General features: G+C 38.9%; 1 protein-coding gene across 1 annotated transcript in view; it reads left to right on the forward strand.

The window, feature by feature from the left end:
• LOC122814881 overlaps positions 1-22,500 on the forward strand; it is a 1,525,389-nt gene that overhangs the window by 1,485,160 nt on the left and 17,729 nt on the right. The window contains exon 33 of the mRNA XM_044087155.1: positions 16,051-16,186. Within this exon, the coding sequence (XP_043943090.1) occupies positions 16,051-16,186 (136 nt within the window). The remainder of the gene's footprint in view (positions 1-16,050; positions 16,187-22,500) is intronic.

Consider the following 22,500-nt stretch of genomic DNA (forward strand, 5'->3'; position numbering starts at 1 on the left):
AGAGTGGACACTGTATAATAATGCAGTACTTTGGGAAACACATCTGCTGTTCATTGTAGCAAAACAGAGTGCCTTATTAAGTGTTGGGGCAGTCTTCAACAACTGCTTATTTATGGGGGCAATATAATTGTGCTCCCCTAAATGCCAAATACATAACTCTGTCATTTTCAAATAGTTTAACGGGATGTTTATGATTCTTAAGCACCCTCAGTGAAGAACCTTTTTCTCAAATGCAGAATACGACAATAAACTCATGAACTGTACTGCTGAAGCAACATAATTAAGAACAAAATTTGGCAGATGCCTACAGAGAAATCCCTGCTCAGGGGAATGCCTGTTTTTCCATATAGGAGACCCATTATGTCTCTGGAACGGCACATACAACATTTAAAGGAACATAACTGTGATTACAGTAAAGTGCAGGATTTCTTCCATGCAGCTGCACACTTTCAGAACTTACATACAGTAGCATGTAGTACAATCTAAGCACAACACCCCGCAGGAAACTGTTCTGCGATATAAATCCCATTTTCAATTATCATCCTCCCCATATGTGCAAGAACATCAGAGTTAGTTATAGTAAGTAGCAAGAACAGGGACAACTACCCCCTTCTTTGAGCAGATTTATGAGTCTATGTCCCCGCAAAATGTGTTTGAACAGGTCATTTTGAATGGCATTGCATTCATTCTATTTTTTCTTTAGCAATAAACTAATACATCAAAACCACTGCCCACTACTCATATGTAAGTGGAAATATCACTAAGCCAAGTTCTGTGGACAATATTCTACTTGTATGAACTCCACTTGGCCTAGTCACCCGAATGAAAACCTTCAGTAAAGTGGCCCCAGCAGCATAGAACCCTTTGCCATTTAATGTATGAAAATATAGCACCTATCAAAAATTGTTGTGAAAAATTGTACAGTCATCTCAAAAAACTGAACAAATTTAATTGTTTCAAGGGCAAAGGATAGCTCAGATGAAAACTTGAACTAGATCCAAATTCATTCTCTACTAGTGAAAGCACTACTCTCATGATAAAGCAGATGCCTTCCTCCACATAGATATAATTTTGTGTGTATAAACTTCCTTTCAGTGTATATTAAACAATAGTGTAGCTAGGGTGAGGCATAGGGGAGAGCTGCCCCAGGCACAACGTGTTAGGGAGAAAGATCGTCAGTTACTACCAGTGATGGTTTATTGCAGTAATGCTAATACTGAATTTGCTTTCAGGATTGAAGTGCTAAATTGCTGAAGCACTTGTGAGTTCTATATTAACTGTGGCAAACCAATTGCTACAGTTACAATACAGTTAAATGTGGACAAAGATTTTATTTTCGAATAACAGAGTTTGCATAAACATGCATTTTCTGACAGATATGAAGTCTGAAATTCAAATGTCTGTCTTTTAATGACAGGCTCGACAGCTGAAAGGGGATCAGACCAAGGAATGAAATTGCCTGTTAACCTAGGTCCTCAATTAATTGGGTCAGAAAATGTGGAACGATCTTTTTTCTTTTTTTTTTGTTTGTTTTTTTCGGCTTTTTGCTCCTTAAAGCTGAGGACCATCAGATAGAGGAGAAATTAAACTTTTTTTTCTTGGAGGGGGGAGGGGGGCTGGGCTTTTAGCTGGTTAGGCTTGAGGAGCACCAGACAGGGGAGTAATTTATCTTTTTTTGCTGGAGTTGATGTGCACTAGATCCGGCAATGATACCAGGTGCAAGGACAGCCAGCTATAGCTCTGATATAAAATTCAATGTGTGAATACTTCTTCCCCCGATGTATATTATCCTTCTAGCAATATCATGTTTAATGGTACTTCCATATTTATAATGTCCTATGTGTATATGAGAAATTGTGTATTTCTGTATACTTCCAACATGTTTCTAGTATGAAATAATTTTAATCAGTGCATAGCAACATTACATATAGTGCAAGTTAAATATATCCAATGTTAAGACTTGGGTGAAATTAAACCAATCCACTCACCCAGTTAATAAATGAATAAATAAAATAGAATGAAATAAATACATACACAATGTTCAGATTACTGACACAGAGGTCCAGTTGATAAACCATGAATTCCTGAAAGAACTAACAATTACAAATGGATTTCAGTGTCCTTCAACTTGTATACAAAAGTCTGTGAATATTTTCAGCATTAAACACTGCACTTGAGTGTTTATTAAATATTGTATTTATTTATTTATTTATTTACCTATTTATTTATTATAAATAAATAAATTTATTTATTGACATTTGATTACCGGGAAAGTCCAGCTGGGAAGGAACCCATTTTCACTGGAGGCCCAGGGAGAAAAGCTCCAAAGTATTACAAAACATTTTAAGAATAATAATTTTGTAGTGTTTAAAAAACAATACAGAAAAACAAATACAGTTTAAATAATTATACCAAATTATACACTATATGAAAATATTAGTTAAGAGCAGATACAAGTTATATGACCATGATTTAATAGTTAAAGAAACTTTTAGCCAGATTGCAGAGAAATTAAAGTTGTTAGTATAATAAAGACAATAATTGCAATACAAAGTGAGAGAAAAGCAGGTTTATGGTATATTTACAAAGAGAGCCAGGTAAAAGAAATTGAAAGAAGTAAGGAAGTGAGAAAAGTGAGGAAGCAAATTATAAACAATGGCATGGCATCTAGGTCCAAGAAAGTCATTGTTCTACTGTATTCAGCATTCATCAGACCTGTCATTGAGTACAATGCCCCCTTTGGTATGTACCTAACCAGGCATATCCAACAACTGAACATCCGCAATGTTCCTCACTAAAAGAATACATGGTATAACTAATATGTCCTATGCAGACTGCCTCAAAACCCTGCCACTGTATTCTGTCTCCTGCAGGCTGTTTAGGGGAAATCTGTTCCTGGTATACAAGACATTGTCAGACTCCACCCTGATGGGCGTCCTACATATCTGCAAAACAAACAGCACCAGCAGCGTTCCTCCCTAATCCAGTTCAAGTGGAATTTTGACAACTGGATGAGGAACAGGAAATTCATCCCTGGTTTGGCACCTGTGTCTCTAATGGACACAGGCATCATGTAAATGTTTCATTTTGCAAGACCCTTCTTACACTTGTGAAGGATACCAGAACTTGTCAGATTTGGGATGCATGGGTAGGCTTAAAAGGGTCCTTGTGGTCATTAGCCTAGTAAACACCTATGTACTCATGAATAAGGAGATTTAAGGCATGACTAGGCATTTGTCCACATTTAAGGATATAGTTTATCCTGGTGTTGACCAAGAACACACCCATCTTTTGGCTAGGACGTCTTTCAGAATGGTTTAGAAGGATGGGAGGATGGGTACTGACCTGATGGATACAGGTAAGGAGTTCTAGGCCTTGGCAGCATGGTACAAGTACAGACAATGCCCAGCAAATTTGTAGAAGAGATAAGTAGTGGCAAGTCTAGCTTTAGTTGCATCAGTGAGAAAGGCTTTGCTTCTATAAAGCATCCCTAATTTTTCAAGAGTGCGATTTTGTATGTGCAGGTCGAATTTAAGATTATCATCCACTTACAACTCTAATAATCTGATGTTTGAAGTGACTTCAATAATTGTATTATTAAGAGAGAGAGGATTTTTTTTTTTATGTGAGATGGATTTGGGGGAAAAGTAGTAGTTTTTTTTTTTAATTAGGGTTGAGCATGAGTTGTGAGTTACAAAGCCATGTTTCAGTTGCTGTTAAAGGTTCGTGAGTAATTTTTGGTGGTGTGCCACATTGTCATATCTGCAACTAAGCATGGAGTCAGCTGTGTACTGTATGGGGGGAGCTTTTTGTGGATATGTGGAGGCTGTTGGTGAGAAAGTTAAAGAGGAGGGGACCAAGAATAGAGCCTTGTGGTACCCCTGTGGTGAATGGGAGGTATAGAGAGAGGGTGGAGTGCCATTTTACTGACTGATTCCTATTGGATAGGTAGCTTGCTTTTGAATCATAGAAGTGTGGGTTGAGAGAGACCTAATGAGGACATTTGAAGTAGAAGTTTGTGAAAAACTGTACCAAAGGCTTTAGACAAGTCAAGAAATAAGGAAGAGACTAGTTTGCTGTTATCTCTAGCTTTATTGACAGTATCTGTATAAGGTAGAAGTGCAGTGTTACTACTATGGGAAGGACAGAAACCATGCTGTGTGGGGGACAGGAGCTCTTCCTGCAGGAGATAATTTAGCAATTGTTTTTGAACACATTTTTCAACAATTTTGGAGAGGATAAGATTACTATGGGTCTAAAGTTGGTAATGTCTGTTGAATTTCCTCCTTTGTGCAGAGGGATAATGTGTGACTCTTTCCAGAGAGAGGGAATGTGGAATTCCTGAACTAACCTATTTATAAGAATTGCAACAGAGTAGGCAATACAACCAGCTGCTAGTTTATGGTATTTGCTTGGAAGGTCATCAGCTAAAGTAGAGCATGATTTGAGTTTGTTTAGGAGTAGTTTTATATAGGATGTGGCACAGGTTTGAACCTGAAGGTGGGTGTTGTGATATGTGCCTGCTGGGCAGGATTAGAATTATATGCTTGAGAATCCTTGCTTAAAGATGCTATACTATTTGTGAAATAAGAGTTGAATTGTATTGCAGTTTCGAGTTATGAATTATTGGGAGAGAGGTTAGGATTGAAGATTTCTTTAATGGCTGTTGATAACTTTTTAGGGTTGTGTTTATTAGTATTCTGAAATTTATTATAGTATAGTTTGCTTTTTATTACAATTGTGAAGCATTCTGAAGTTTTCAAGATATTGTGGTATGTTACATTTTTGCCATTCTTTCAATGCTTTTTCTCTCCTTTGCATTATCAATCTACTCTTTTTGTATAGCCAAATTGCATTATTTGTTTTTTAGTTTCTTCCTTCTAGGAGGTGCAAGACTATTTAAGAAATTCAGGAAAGTTATACTAAATTCATTTACAGCATCTTCTAATGGGGGGGATTTTAAAATGTTTGAGTTAATAGATGATTGGTTAGTAATAAACATTGCTGTTAAACTTGGAAAGGTTGTGTGTTGTTTTATAAGCATGCTGTTTAAGTGGCTGTGTGAGATGCTGGTTGTATAGATTGGGAGATGATCACCGAGACAGTCAGACATTTTACCTGAGATAGTATATTTCCTAGTCTTATACTAGGATCCAGTCTAATAGGGAATTTGTTGCCTTGCTATAATTTGTAGGGCTATTAATTAGTTGTGTGACACCAAAGAAGCTCACGCAGGATGTAGGGGAGTTAGAGTTTATGTCCAACCACTTGACATTCACATCAACTAGTAGTAGTGTTTCTTGTGAAATTGTTATAGATATCCAGTGAAGGATATCTTTCAGTACAGTTGTATTTTTGCCAGGAGGGATGTAAAGAACAGTAACACACATTTGTTTATAACTGTTTAATTTTAGGAAAGTGACAAGTAATAAATAAGTTATTCTGTTTTCCAAATATGAATATTTTAATATATGATGTGCTATCTTAAGTTAAACGTGTTTGAAATTGTATTCTTAAATGTGTTTCTTTCCTTGATATGCTATGCCTTTAAAATGCAGTTATATGGCATTTGAAGAGGCCAGAAATCTGGACTGGATGGCTTAGCATAGTATCTGAGCTGCTCCGGTTTCACTGGGCACACAAACAGAAACATAGGAACATACTAGGCAAGCGATCATGGGGGCCATAAGATGCCTAATTATTTGCACCTTTACGTAGACTCTTTTCAAGACCTTAACAGTGCTCACCTCCCAAACTGAGCAAGACTTGGGGTTGGGAGGGTGGCCTAGTTGTTATTTTGTGTTTGTTGTTAAGGTGTTTGCCTTGCAAACACAAGGTGCAAGGTTTGAGTCTCACAGGAGATAATTGGCTAGGCTTATAATGGCTCACAAGGGCAGTTAGCCTAGTACTAACCTATGAACCTATGAACCTATGACTGTATATGATAACCCTGTTGAAAATTTGTGTCCACCCATCCAGTCATCAAGACTAGTATTAAAGGCAGCCAAAGAAGCACTTTGTTGGATCTACAGTGGTAACTTTTTCTATAAGTTTGAAATATGCTGAGTTAGGAACCTATCTCTCTGGCAAGTCTTGTTTATTTCTGGTGTAGATTTTGGTCCGTGGTGTGACTGTAGAGCCACTGTTTTTGCAAAAAAACTGGAAGGACTGAGCCTTTCATGGCTCAAAAAGCAAGACACGGTCACCTCACAGCAACCTGTAGTCTACTAAGTATAAGGAGAGTTATGCTAATCTATGGGGTAGTAAAAAGATTTAAGTCTTTTCATTGTTTTGGTTAGAATCATTTGGGGCCTTTCCAGTTGAGAGATATGCTTGCATTTGCACATACCTAAGGCTGCATTACTTTTCATTACAGTCTGACAAGGGAAGAGTACAGTGGTAGGACAGCTTCTTTGATCTTGATGATATTACGTTGAAAATAAACTGGGTTAGTTAGAAGGATTTCCTGACTGTTGTGGAAACATGATGATTAAATAAGAGAGAGACAGTTATCCACAAAAGTACCTAGGTTTCTTATTACTATATCTGTCTGAAGAAGAGTATCATTTACAACATATGAGGTGGGAGCAACCTTTCTATCAAATGCCACTGTGCTGTACTTTTTTAATTTAGTTTAACACTGTTTCGATACACTCACTGCATATGTGCATATTCTAGCCATTGTTGGAGCAGATAATGCCCAGTTTTCAGTCTACAACATATATGGTCAACCACACTTCTGGGATATTGGCTTGGATGTTTGTAAAGCAAATGCCAAACAGGTGAATCTCCAGAAAGGATCTGTGTGGCACCCCACTAGTTACAATTTAACATTCAGTGAGAGAACCAGCAAGCTGAGATCTGCTAGATAGCCAATTTACAATCCAGCAGACAATGTAGACATTTACATTAAGCTTGTCTAATTTTTCAATAATAGCAGCATGGAGAATTGAGTCAAAATCCTTGGCCAAGTCAAGATAAGGGTAACTATTTGAAATGTCTGGACTCACTAGAGCAAGTCCCGAAACTCAGAGACTGGATAGCTGAAAGAATGGACTTACATATACTAAGTACTTGACACCATTGTTCAGAATATTCCTTTCTCTCTGAAGTATGGCAATCTTAGAATTGGTACATAAATATATGGGTCTATGTCAAATGACTTTTCACAAACTCAGAAAAATATCCAAGAGACCATATGACTGAGTTTCCGAAAAATCGATCATCAAAAAAAACCCCACAAAAATCTACCTTTTTTACATTTTCCCCCCTACACCACCCCACACTCCCTGTAAATATATGTACCAACTCTGAGATTGCACTACAGTGAGGAAATGGGTACATTTCCCGACCCTCACTGTACCACAATCTCTATTCAAAAGCTTTGAGTTTTCAAAAACTCAGTCATATGGTCTCAACCATTTGGAGTTTGAGTTTCTGAAAACTCAATCAACTGATAGGAACGCATATATATATATATATATATATATATATATATATATATATATATATATATATATATATAAGTTGGCTGGGTGCAGGGGGGCTTGGCCCTATAAAATGAAGTTTTAAGGAGAAGAGCAATTTTCAAGGTTTGCTCTTTTGCTCTTCTCCTGTGTATTCAGTCTTTTTTTCAGCTTTTCAACACTCACCATTTGAAATTATGACATTTCAAAAGCGAACCCAAAATAAGTAGTGTCCAAAGAATGACCACTGCCCACAGCCCATGTAACCTTTCCAGAGAAGCTTAATAGATTCAGGAGACATTATCTGACCTTCACAAAATGAAACTGATTGGGATCCAGATCACTTAGGTTGCCTATGTCTGTATAAATGAGTTATTATGATATGTGCCATGGCTTTGCATTTAAGGCCAATGAGGTTGATGGGTCTCTAATTACCTGAGTCTGTAGTAGGACCTCCCTTGTGCAGGGGAGTCAGTGGCTATTCTAGAGCCATCAGGAACAAATACTTTAGATAAGCTGATGTTGAACAGTTTAAGCAGATGCTCATTTAGGACATACTTGGCACTGATGAGAATGCAGCCCTTTATATTGTCCAGTCCTATGGAAATATTATTTTTAGTCTTTGCAGGGATTTTAAGTCTTCTGATTTTAGGTGAAACTACATTTACAGGGATAGTGGGTGCTAAAATGTGGATAGAATTGGTAAAGCTGGCACTGAATTTGTCTGTTAATATATTAGCTATATCCTTGCGGACAGAATAGGTGATATTATTATGGATGAGCTCAGTGCATTGTTGGATATGATTCATTCATTTTCTGACTTAAATGAAGAAAAATGTATAGTTTCCTTTGGAATCTTTAGCAAATTTAACGCCATACTCTGTTTTACCATGTCTAATAGTGTTAATAAGTTCCTTGCTGGCTTGTTTCACTCTAGTCCTGAGGTGAGGAGATGGGGATTTCTTCTAGCTTTTCATTATTTTAATTATTTTGTTGTAGTTTATTAATGCAGGAGTTTATTCCCAAATTTTCTGTTATATTTAGAGTAGATGGGTACCGGCTTTTCTATGTAACTGTTCAGTGGAAGTCAGAGTTGAATGCGGAAGCCCCCTCATTTGGATTTACTTACAAGGGGTTGTTGGAAATTTTTCATAATTCTTCTAAAAGCTGAAGTAGGTTTGCTTTGGAGAAGTCCATAAAGATGTTTTATTTGTGGTGGGTGGTACCACTGGTTCTGACAAAGAAGATGACTGATTTATGGTTAGGCTCAATGAGGGATCAGGTTATCTGTGGTGGAGTGCATGTGGGGGCTGGGTTAGTGAGGACTCCAGTGCAATAGTATTAATGAAGTCAAGAAAATGCTGAGAAAAACTATTTTTAGAAATGTAAGTGTGACAATCAATGCTTGGGTAATTAAAGTCACCTAGTAAGAAGGTACTTGGTTTGATATTAAGTGAATCAATGGTGTTGAGATAGTTTCTGTGATTTGGGGTGACATAAGTGGGGATTTGTTGCTAATAATTTAGTAATAAATTTGTTAAGACTGATTTGGATCTCCAAGAGTTCTGAGTTACAGTCTTGCGTACTTTGATGTGAAGTAATAGTATTTCTAACAAATATGGATACTGCCCTGCAGTTACCCCAGGTTCTGAAAGCATAATAAATACTATGCCCTGTTACAGAAGGAGTGCTGTCATTGGAATGAAACCATGTTTCAGTAACTACACGAATATGAATCTGTCTGAGTCGAAGCAGGTCATCAAGTTCTGCCATCTTTCTGTTTAGACTCCTAGCATTGAAGAGTACCATCTCCATGATGTCCAAATTTGGGTGGGGGGGGGGGTTCAGCCTAAAAAGTGCAATTTGCTGGCAACAAAGGCTTTGGCTAGTATGCAGAAGCCCTGGTATGACAGATGTAAGCCAGCCTTGGCAAAACAGCAAGTCTTATCTACCATATCATCCCAGACTATGCCAAATTCCATTAAGAAACTCTATAAAACCATGCCAATGGCTGTACAGAGGCTGCTATACCTACCATACCTAAGCCCAGGACTAGTCCCAGAAACAAACCACCCTGGTGGCATCCCAAACTAAACAGGATATGCAACAAAAGCATATAAATGATGGCAAAAATCAGGATTGGTAATTCCCATTAGGATAGAAAGTATTTCATCAAAGTAAATAGGCAACTAAGAGGGTTAATTAGGTCAAGCAGAGCCAACTTTGAGGTTAAGATAGCCTCCCAGATGAGACATATAAATAAGGCCTTCTACAGCTATGTCCAAAGCCTCAAGGGCAGCATAAAGCAATGTTCTGAACTGGTGGTTAATGGTGCTGCATTCACTGAGCCTGGCGATATAGCAAACCTGTAAGCAGACAAACTCAGTTCCAACTTTACCTCCCCACCTCCAACCATCCGCTCAAAAATACCCTCAAACATAACCCCACCACCTCTAACTATCCAGCATGTACTACCCATCCTCAATCGGCCCAGATAAAATCCCAGGATGCCTTCTGAATATTCTAAAATCTGACTTATCAGGATCCTGGAGTCATTGTTTAATTATAGAATTAAAACAGGCTTTGTGCCATGTGAATGGAGGACTGCAATGGTCATCTCCCTTCAAAAGGGAGGACCATCAACATTTCCTAGAAACTACAGACCCATTAGTCTGACTAGTCTTATTTGTAAAGCCATGGAAAGAATTATCATATAAATTATCCACAAGGATGTATGAGACCTCCAGACACTAGCTCCATCCCAGTTTATCTTTGTCAAAGGAAGGTCATCCTTAATGATTCTGGTGGACTTCTTTGAAACAGTCACTAAGGCAATGGATGAGGGGAAAATGGTCATACTGCCTACAAAAATCTGATGAAAGCATTTGATACAATACCCCACTTAGGCATTGCCAATAATCATATGGAACCAGGTGTAAACCCCTTTATAACATGCTGGATAGCTTGCTGTCTCACTGGCTCACTGATAGAACCTATGAGGTTAGAATCAGTGAGGTCACTTCCACAAACAGGCCATTCACCAGTGGAGTCTTCCACACTCTGTACTGGGTCCACTCTTCTTTGGCATCTACTTCTCAGATATCAGCGCCATGGTGGCAAAGCCATAGCTTAAAACACAATACCAATAAAAGCATTAGGGTACTTTTTGAGAAGTCTATCACCCTAGGTAACAACGTCATCAATAAAACACCCTTAAAGGTTGATTCACTAGTCAGAGATCTGGGAACTCATTTAGATAGTAATCTAGCATTCAAACAACATGTGAGCAAGGTAGTAAGAAAATTCTTCTATTTTGCTCAACTTATATGCAAGTGTATGGCAACTAATTCCAGAAAGGACATCATACCACTGTACTTGGCCCTCATCAGACTCATCATAGAGTATAATGCCCTCTTAGGTATGTATCTGACCAGACGCATGCATCAACTGGAGCACCCACAAATGTTTCTTACAAAGTGAATACAGGGAGTAAACACAATGTCCTATGCTAATCACCTCAGTGTCCTGTCTGTTTACACAGTATCTTTCATACTTCTGAGAGGTGATCTTTGCCCAGCATACCGGGCATCTCTAGACCCTGTTTTGATGAACCTTTTGCATATCCACAAAACAAACAGTATCATAACTACCAGATTAAAGACCTACATTTTGCTTGTGACATAAATAGGACATGATGGAAGACAGATATGTTTCTCAGAGAATTCACATTCTTTGGAACAGGCTTCCCATTGACCTGAAGCAGAGTTCCTTCCTATCATTTTTTTAAGTGCAACTTGGACTAATGGATGGGTAAACAGAAATTCACCCCTGGTCTGGTTCCTATGTGTCTGATGGACAGAGGCAGTTAGTAAATCACCACCTATATAAATCAAATGCGTGGGTCACATTTGGGTTGGATGGCTAGGTTTGTAAGGGCCTCTAGGGATCAATAGCCTAATATAAACCTGTGAACCTATGAATCCCATGCTGACTCATAGTACATCCCTTTAGAATGACACCAACTACTTAGCTAATTATTAAACCCAATTATCTTGTCTTGGTATCCAGGCATCAGTCCTGGTGAAGGCAAGATACTACTGAAGACCAATGTCTTTCCTGCCCAACATATGCATAGTAAGTTCCATCATCCCTCGCTGTATCTCCCTCAAGTCATTCACTCCCATAAAGGTCATCACTAGGTCATGTCTATATTTCTCTCACTTAAGGGACCGTAGAGCCCTTGTAACATCACAAATCCTGGCACCAGCCAAGCAGCTTACAGTCACCCTGTTCTTGTCCAGTCTGGTGTGTGTAGTGTAGCATCTCTGTACCTAACTGTAGAGTCACCTATAACTAAAACATTTCCCTGTGTAAAAGCAGACTTAGTGGGCCTTTCAAGCTTAGGCTTGCTTCCCTGATGACTCTTGGGTGAACTCTGTGGATATTCAGTATGGGTGATTGGAGAAGGAGTAGGTGTTGCCTTGTGTGCTGGAGGATGGAATGGTTTACAGTGAGTTCTAGGAGGCATTGCCAAATTTTTCTTTAAAGTCTCAGCATATGTTATGGGTTTAATAGAGTGCTATGATTAATGTGGCAGTATTCTGGAGATATGATTCTTACTGATGGTGGATTAATGTAAGAATATTGCCTCAATGATTCTTAAATATTTACATCTTCCACAGGCTGTACGATCAACTGGTAGCAGCAGTGAACAACAACAGTTGCTACACTGTCTTAGAGCTCCTATTGCAATCAGGCTGGCCAAAGATGGGGGGAAGTGGACTTTTCAGCCATGTTGCCAGAGGGTGGAGGACTAGGGATTACTTAGTACTCAGGGACTGGGTGGAAATTACTGTAGGAAACCCTGAAGATTTATGGGGAGAGTACTGCGAGAGATAATCTGAAGTTAAGTTAGGTGGTAGCTAGCCAAGGAGTACTTCTTGAAAAGACAGAACTGGTTTTGTCAAGAATGATGAACAGTTGGGGTTCACTTAACTGGATACTACTTGTTCTGGTTTCACAACAGCTCCACACAGCTGGGATTCAATGTCCTTTTCCTTCTTCTGTCAACAGAAGCAAAACAATAGCAGTAATCCCATGATGAGAACTGGGCTACAGGCTCTTTGATGATCAGCAATCTCATCCCAGATGATGCAGGAGTCTGTAGGCTTGTTCTAACAATTTTTGTTAGATGCCTTGAGTAGTAATCAGACCAGTCAGGAAGCCCCCCCCCCAACAAACATACTAATACACACACACACACACACACACACACACACACACACACACACACACACACACACACTCATGCACACACAGACTGCCCAGTCAAAGACAGTTGGGAATCAATGACCCACTGCTCCTTCTCTCACCAGGAGCAAAACAGGAGCATAAATCCAAAGTTGGCTCCTAGGAAGCAGTTATCAGCAGTCTCTAGGAAATAATCTTCCTCTGTTCCTTCTTTCACCACCAGAAAAACAGAAGTACTAAGCCTAGAATGACTGCTGAGAAGCAGAATGTGGCTCGCCATTGATTGAATTGTCCAAGATGTTGCAGATTTTAAAAGTAAGATAAAAAAAAACAGGTTAATATCCTAAGAACCACAGTTTGCACTAAGCACCTAGGAACATTTGAAGGGGGAGGGGAAACTCATGCTTTAGCAGTCTAAGGGGAAAGCCATTAAAATAGTAAGATGGATGGATAGTTGTAAGCATTCTGTATTCCAGCCCTATGGAATACAGTGGGACTGAAAATAAATTTAAATAGCTTAAAAGAATGAGTTCACAAATGGTCATTTCATGTTTACTGACAGCAACCAATGAAAGAGCAAAGGGAAGAAATTGTGTGATTGAATTAACACAAGGGGCAGGCAGCTAGAAAGACAGTGAGTTTAAGAACACAACAACATCAGGGTAGAAGGATGGGGAAATCAAATTTTTGTGAGACTCACATGTGATGGGTTCTTTCCTGTTTTAAATATGCAATAGAAAATAATGCAGTTAAAACACTGCAATGAAAATAAATCAAAATTAAAAAAATAAAAGAAATTAAGTTTGATTCTCGGCTTGGGTTGGGAGTGCCTTCTGTGTGGAGTCTGCATGTCCTCCCTGCGGTCAAGTGGGCATTCGAAAGACATGCGTTGAATGGGTGTGCCTTCGTTGAAGGTTGGGCATCGGGCTGGCAACTGGACACCATAAAAAAAAAAACTTAACTACCAATCATTAGCGGACCGGAGTTCCGCTGTGGTGACCCCTTAACCGGGAAAAGCCGAAAGACAAACAACAGAAGAAATTAATAAAATAATACAAAATACAAGGAACAATATAAGGAAAACAAACTAATATTTCCATCACAGCAGGCAGTGGCAGAATTTTAGTGAACATTTCCAGTAAACCCTTGATATGTTTTATTTTCCCCTCAACTCATTCAAGGCTATTTCACATTTTTTGCATACTTACAGTTCATACTCATAGATCCTTATGATCTCCAGTCCTTTTTTGGGTCTAGCATCTTTAACTAAATGACTTTGACCCATCCATCCATCCATCCATCCATCCATCCATCCATCCATCCATCCATCCATCCACAGCCCATTTTCCTCATTTTTGCACATGGGGTCAGGGTGTCACCTCAACAGTGACAATCATTTAGAGCTGAGGTTTACACCATCAGGTGGCCAGTGATGCCACAGTTATTCATCCATACTACACACTCGAATGCATAATCACACCTATGGCCAATTTAGAGTGTCCAATCCACCTACTGCATGTACCAGCTAGTAAAAGACAGTATTAGAAAGTAGAAGGAGTTTCTAACAAAATGACACAAAGATTGTTCATCTAGGATGCCCTGCAATACAGAAATGAATCACTGTTTGTCATTTATTATTCATATTTTCATATTTATGTCCGGATTTTCATAATGGTGACCCCTACATGTCATTGAGGGGTATGGTGTGATAAGCATTGGTAAGAGACATAAAAATTCATTGTCAGTGTCCAGTTAGAAAACACTTTACATGAGATATTGCTAGTTATGTGTTAGGGATTATGAAAAAACAGTATTTCCATATGTACTTAATACTTCAAACAAACAAGTGACTTCCAAACTGTTGTATGACATCAGGTGAAACTTTAGATGTTGTTAAATAAAACTATCTTTGATATTTGAGCTGTAAGTTTCAAATCTTGAGAAATATTTAGTACTATTCTTATTACAGTTTATATTGTTAAGCATATGTTTCCATATTTCTGTAAATATCTCAATAAACACGCACTTAGACAAATTTCTTTGTTGTCATATAAAAGCATATGTCAGGTTAACAAAAATTGTAGTAATAATGTATGTCTAGGTTGTATAGTTCCCTAGATATGACAATTTGTTTGCAAAAGTGTAGCAAAAATATAATTTTGGATTTGTGTACATTATAATATATTACAGTATTTAAAAAAATACTATGAATGCATTGACTATTATCACTGTAAAGAAAACCTACTGATAACATTTCTATTTGTACAGTGCTAATAGTGCTTATTTTTCACAAAATATTTACATTTGTTTATATTAAGCTTTTAATTTTGTTTTTCAGAAAATGCTCTGGCATGCAAGATGTCTGTAGGTTGCTAAAGGTGTGACATTCCAACCCCCATAGGTGTTAGGTTTAGTTCCTCACTTTTCCCTAATTTTCACAGGTGATTAGCTTTAAGTGACTTCTAATTTCTGTGTGACTCACAACAGACAAAAGTTTGATTTATTTCCTGTTTAAATATGCAATAGAAATTAGTTCAGTTAAAACACAGTGCTATGAAAATACACCGCAATACAGAAAATAAAAGAAAGCAATAAAGCAATACAATAGAATCATAATAAAGAAAACCAGCTATTTCTCTCACAATAGTCTATGGCAGAGTCTGAGTGAACTTTTACAGTAAAGCCTTGAAATGTTTTATTTCCCCCTTAAATACAAGGTTTTGTTTCTTGCTCCTCCCTCACTTCACAAGTAATTAACCTTAGGTCACCTGTTCTAATTTCTGCATGACTTACAAGAGACACAGCTTTGGTTTCTTTCCTTTTCCTCACAAAACTCTATAGCAGAGTCTGAGTGAGCTTTTCCAGTTAAGCCTTGTAATGTTTTATTTCCCCTTTAAATATGGGCTTTAGTTCCTACCTCCTCCATCAGTTCATAGGTGATTAACATTAAGTGACTTGTTCTAATTTCTGTGTGACTCACAAGAAACACAGCTTTGGTTTTATTCCTACTTTAAATATGCAATAGGAAAATAATACAATTAAAACAAGTACAATGAAAATGCACTACAATATTCAAAACAGAATAAAGTAATAAAGCAATACAAAATGGAAGTAATCTAAGGAAAAACAAGCGAGCATTTCCCTCAAAGTAGTCTATGGTAGAGTGTAAGTTATGTTTTCCAGTAAAACGTTTTCATAGTACTAAAGTAGTAAGTATAATAATTTTATGTTTCAGAGCCCCGAGTGAAAAAATAACCTTTCATGTAGCACAAATTATGTGAATAAAGGAGATTAAATGGTAGATCTTAGTAACCATCTACTTTTTTTTCTTTAGGGATGGTGCTAGTCAAAGTGGACTTTTCTGTGCTCTCAGCTTTGTCTGTGAACAGATAAAAGCAGAAGGACAGGTTGATGTATTACAGGCTGTGAAGAGACTAAGAAAAAGTCGTCATCAATTCATAAAAGATGAGGTAAGTCCTGTCTAAACAGCCATATGCAGACATGGGAGGGGCAAGGGTTTCTGTTCTGACAAATATGTATCGCTTGCAAACTGTTAGGAAAATTTGTAAAAGACAGTAAAGTATTTTTGTTTGATAATACTTGGTGTGTTAAAACAAAGTACATGTTTCTGTCCATTTACATGCCTGTGTAGTTGATGCTTAAGGTCATCGTTGAGGTATGACGACTGATTCTTAATGTATCCTGTAATATGTAAGTATCTTATCTCAGGCACATTTGCTGTATGTTAAACCTTGCAGCAATTACTGAGAGAATCAGATTTCATAGACTCTATATTTTATTTGTATTTATTTATTTTTTATTTTTGAGATAATATAGGTATACAGAATGCAGAAAAATGTTCTAGAAACCATCTAGTGTGATCTGTTTTGATCAGGCTGCAAAGCTGCCAGAGTTGCATATGACTGCAGTAGAAATGACCCTGGACCTCTTAGGAAGATTTACTTTGAACAAGCTACCAAATTAAAGAGTGGTACTATCATGATTTACATAAAGTGTGTACATGAATCAGTCCGAAGTCGTGTAGGAAATCATCAACCATAATCAAAATTTTATAAGGGTAGATCATACTTCAAAAGCTCCTTTCTGTTTAAGGAATCACATATGCTATAAATGTAAATGTGCTGTTTCCCACATGTATACAAGATCAGTCTTTGTTATACATTATAGTCTAACAAACTGTAGTTTCTCTAGATGAGTCCTATTTAAAACTAGACCGCTGCCTAAAAGATGGTTTAAAATGCACCTGCTGCTATACAAAACTGTTTTTCAAGATGTGGTACCTTAGCAGATCCTTATTAGATGACTATTCCATGCATTTCACATTACAATAGCAGCTCTATTTGGTCCAGAACCTCAATGTGCTACACAATAGCAGCTTTATTTGGTCCTGAACCTCAATGTGTTACACACTGTAGTGTGCAGCAAACACACTAATATACTGCTTCAGTGTCTTAACTGAGGCCTGTGCTGTGCAACCTGGGCTGCACAGGCCAGTAATTGCAGTGCTATAGCAGTAGTGTATATGAACCATCACACTCATCTCTCATACCCATCCAATATTGTCATAAAATACAATACACGCAGATGATTTAAGACAATTCATTATGACATTCCTATGACTTTATGTTTCCAGTATCTACAGTTTGAAATTAAATTCTCCTTCCCTCCACATGATGTCATGTGCCAGATACCTGTAGTTTAAGAGCTCAACCCTCTTTCCCTTTCCATGTTGTCGTGCCCCTGACAAGAATAATTTAACAACAATCCACTCTCCTACTTCTCCCTTTCCCTTTATTTTCACATCCTTGCCATCAGAAGTTTGAGACTAAATCCTGTCTCTTGTTTTCCTAAACTATGCCCTTGACAGCTGAATTTTGTGTCTTGCAATATGCACAGCTATTAATTTATGCAGTTCATAATGTAGTGTTCAGAAATGAGTCATTAATAGAGAAGCGCTTGTATTTCATTTTCATAGTTCTAGAATGATGAATGACCTATATATAAGATAAATATGGTGTAAGCTCACAATATTGTCTCTGTTTACCAAGAATGATGCCACAGTATAAAGACAAAATTATCAGTTTTAACAATTGGCTAAGCTATCGGTGTAATTCAAAGGGGATCCAGTGTCTGTCAGCCTGGGATGACATGCTTGACAAGCCACGTTGCTTCGCCAGGGGCAGCTTGCACCTGTCACCCTTAGGCTTTCGGATACTGGCTAAGGCTCTTGCCACCCCCATAGTGCCTTTTTAGGCAAGGCTCAAAAGACAAACCCACCTCCATAGACAATACCAGAAACAAAAAACTAACGGTAATGCTACTCAATGCCAGAAGTCTAAACTCAAGATGCACGCACTCGAGGCACTCCTCAGGATGGAGAAAATCGATATCTGTGCAGTAACAGAAACCTGGTTCAAGGCTCCAGAGAGCACTCCAGCACTACCAGGATTCAACTCATACCATTCTTTTTGGCCCCAGAACTTGGACCGAAATACTAATGGTGGGGTAGTATCCATTTTCATCAAGGATACCCACACCTCCAGGTTAGTGGCACTGCACGAGGCAGCGGAGACCATCCATGTGCAACTAACAGTAGGTAAAACTGCTTTTCAGTTCATAGCCTGCTACAGATCACCCACCTTGTCTCAGGACCCCCACTTGGCATTCCTGAGAACATTGGAGAATATGAAGGTCTCACCAAACACCATGATATTGGGGGACTTCAACTACCCAAACATTGACTGGGAAAACTACTCAAGTCCCAACTCTTTTGCCCAACGGTACCTGGAGTTTATAAACTCAAATGCCATGGAACAACTGGTCACCACTCCCACAAGAGGGGACAACATATTGGACTTGGTCATCACCAACATAGGGGCTCAATGTTCCACACCAGAGGTAAACCCCTCGTTGGTAAGATCAGACCATAAACTTATCACAATGGACATCCACATCCCGACCCCACCCCCAGCCAAGGAAACCACTGTGAAAAATTTCTCAAAAGCAAACTTCACACTTCTCAAGACTTAGGTAGAAAGTTTCAAAGCCCCCGGGCTAAAGGAAAATGTTACCCAAACCTCAGAATCCTTTACAAATACACTCTATGAGCACAGGAATGCATGGATCGTGCCATCCCAAGTAAAACTAAGACTCACTCCTCCAAAAACAGGAGACCAGTCTGGTGGACTCCGGCCATAAATAAGCTATACAACAGAAGGAGGAAACTATTACATGACAAGGCAGAATCCCAAAAAGGGAAGGCATCCCTGATCAGTACTAGCAAGAAACTTCGATCCTTCATAAAATCATCAAAGGCTAGCTTCGAAAGAAAAATCGCCAAAGACTCTAAAGATAATCACAAGACGTTCTTTAGCTACATCAAGAATCTGGCTGGCAGCTTTCATATCTGCTCTGAGCTGGTCCAAAATGGCACAAAATACACTGAACCCACTGACATTACCAACATCCTGGTGGACAGGTTCAGTGCAAACTTTACCCCCCCACCACCACCCCCAAAAGGGCCAGTGTCTATCCCAGAAGAATGCAGTCCCCCAGACATCACAGACACACAGGTGGAAGAAGCTCTCTCCAAAGTAAAAAACACAGCATCAATGGGACCAGATGGTATCCCGGGCTGCATCTTACACGTGCTCCAAAACTAACTAAACCCTCACATAAATTCATTGTTCCAACTCAGCCTTACCACAGGTTATGTACCCAAAGAATGGCGTACAGCAACAGTGATCTTGCTCCACAAAGGTGGCACCACAGCAGATCCCAGGAACTATCACCCTATAAGCCTGACTAGCCTGGTCTGCAAGGCTATGCAACGCATCATCATGGCTCTCAAAAACAAAGACATTGGAAGCCTCCAAACACTGGACCCTACCAAATTCGGCTTTGTTAAAGGCAGATCTTGCCTCTTAAACCTAGTTGACTTCTTTGAAATAGTTACCAAAGCCAAAGATGAGGGAAAGGTAGTCCACACAGCCTACCTAGACCTCGCAAAGGCCTTCGACACAATACCCCACTCTGGCATCATAAATAAGCTTACCAGCTTAAATATCAACCCATATGTCACAAGATGGGTTGCAAACTGGCTCAGGGATAGAAATCACATGGTCAGAGTCGCGGTTGCCATGTCTGACTCTAAAACAGTTACAAGTGGCATCCCACAGGGCTCAGTCCTGGGACCCCTCTTGTTCGATATATACTTCTCTGAGGTACAGGCAAACATGGGAGGACTGTGCCTGACCAAGTTCACAGATGATTGCAAACTGGGAGCCATAATCGACTCTCTGGCTGACACAAGCATCCTCCAGAAGGGCCTTATGGGGACGGATACCTGGTGTCAGAACCATGGCCTCAAGCTAAATGCCAAAAAGTGCATAGTCATTCCCTTTGGGAAAAACAAAGTGCCCACACAGATACCTAGTGTCAAAACCATGGTCTCAAGCTAAATGCCAAAAAGTGCATAGTCATCCCCTTTGGGAAAAACAAAGTGCCCACAAACTACCACATAGGAGGTAATCCACTAAGTACGGAAGAAGTAATTAGGGATCTGGAGACCCAAGTAGATAGTAACCTCTCCTTTGACAATCACATTGCCAAAGTGGTTAGAAAAACCTTCTATATAGCCCACCTAATCACAAAAGGGTTCACATCTAGATCAAGAGAGGTCATTGTGCCCCTCTACTCATCGCTCATCAGGCCCATAATTGAGTACAATGCCCCATTTGGGATGTACCTTACCCGACACGTGCAACAGCTGGAGAGTCCTCAAAAATAACTCAGCAAGAGGATCATGGGCCTGAAACAGATGCCCTATGCAGCTCGACTAAAGAAACCACAGCTCTACTCAGTTGCTTACCGCCTACTCAGAGGCGATCTCTGCCTGACGTACAAGTCCATGTCTAACCTGGAATTGTTGGACATGCTCCACCTCAAGAAAACCAAATCCATTAGAGCTACACGCTCTAGGGATTTAAACCTTAGCACAACAATAAATAGGACACGCTGGAGGGATAGATTAATATCCCAAAGGCTTCCCACGCTTTGGAATAGAATCCCAGTCCATGTTAGGCAGAGCCCCTCGCTGACCCTCTTCAAGAGAAATCTTGATGAGTGGATGGGAAATCGTAAATTTACTCCTGGGATCACTTCTATGGCCCTGCTGGACAGAAGCACAGGAATCTAGTCTAAAAGGGAGGAGAAAGCCAGCACATTCTGGCTAGGCTTATAAATGCCCTGGGGTAGATAGCCTAGTACCTACCTATGAACCTATGAACCTATATAGGATTGGGTCAGTACCATGTGTCACATCAGTCATTATGTGCTACAATAGTGCATGCCATACTAGCCCTCTGTTGCATTCTGCTCCCACAAGCATTCTCTAGCCATTCCCTAAGATTACACAGATTGCAGAAGTTGGACACATGTATTTTTTAAGTGGGTGTATGTGTACTTGGTCCCAGCTTCCTAGCTGTCTGCAGTAAAGACCCGAAGGATCACATTTTTCAAAATCAAATCAAAGCATAATCTAAATAACAAAACCAAAAACTGAACAAAACAAATTAAAAATACAGGAAAATTGGTCAGAATTATCAGTCCTTTATTAACTTCATTTCAAATATTTATTTTAAAAAACAAGGTGACTCAGAACCCCCCTTTCAAAGGATGCTATGAACTCCCCAGTCAAAAATGCCATTTAAATACTAAATCATTAATTAATCATCAAAGCTCACTAGATAAAATTAATCTTCTGAATGATATACGTAAGGTAACACTGAACAGGAAGAACCCACATACAAAGCAAGCAGCATGTACTTGAAATTCAAATGAAAGTGCAATATGACTACATTTTCTTCAGTTAATATCAGAAATAAACTGTAATTCTAAATGTTTTATTGTTTTCAGTTTAAAAATTCTCCATTTTTTTAAAATATTTTCAAAAAACTTTCATCCATTAGATTACAGTACTCAAAACACAAATTTCATCTACAAAACAGCGTTCAGTTGGCATCTCCCTCTATTTGAGCTATGTAGCCAAGGCATGGAACTCTGTCCCCTACCACTAAGAATAAATTCTAATTTGTCCTAATTCAGAGTTGGTCTAAAACAACACCTAACTAGCACCTGAGCATGCCTCTGTTTAACCCCAGAATAAATGTTCCAATTAATCCTATCTAATTACTTACTTTCTTAGTCCTTCTCATCTTTCTCTCAAGAAATATAATTCCAACATACCACTGCTTCTGGATCTGATAGCAAATGTCTTAGCCTGTGGCTATCATGTTTTAAATTTACATCCAGTGACCACTAGGATTTTGAATTCCTGTACTTCAGCTTACCCTGTCTGACTCCATAAATGAATCCTATTTTAGCATGTTGTCCTTGCAGACACAAGGTGCAGGGTTTGATTCTTACATGGAGTAATTGGCTACACTTAAAATGGGCCACAGGGGCAGTTAGCCTAGTACCAATCTATGAACCTATGAACCTATGTCTGTGTATGATTGTAGAGCTGTGCTGAATGTCCTATGAGCCTGTGTCTGTGTATGATTGTAGAGCTGTGCTGAACGTCCTATGAACCTATGTCTGTGTATGATTGTAGAGCTGTGCTGAATGTCCTATGAACCTATGTCTGTGTATGATTGTAGAGCTGTGCTGAATGTCCTATGAACCTGTGTCTGTGTATGATTGTAGAGCTGTGCTGAATGTCATATGAACCTATGTCTGTGTATGATTGTAGAGCTGTGCTGAA

Source organism: Protopterus annectens, chromosome 1.part1 (assembly GCF_019279795.1).
Source record: "Protopterus annectens isolate FY-2018-M chromosome 1.part1, PAN1.0, whole genome shotgun sequence".
Taxonomy (NCBI): domain Eukaryota; kingdom Metazoa; phylum Chordata; order Ceratodontiformes; family Protopteridae; genus Protopterus; species Protopterus annectens.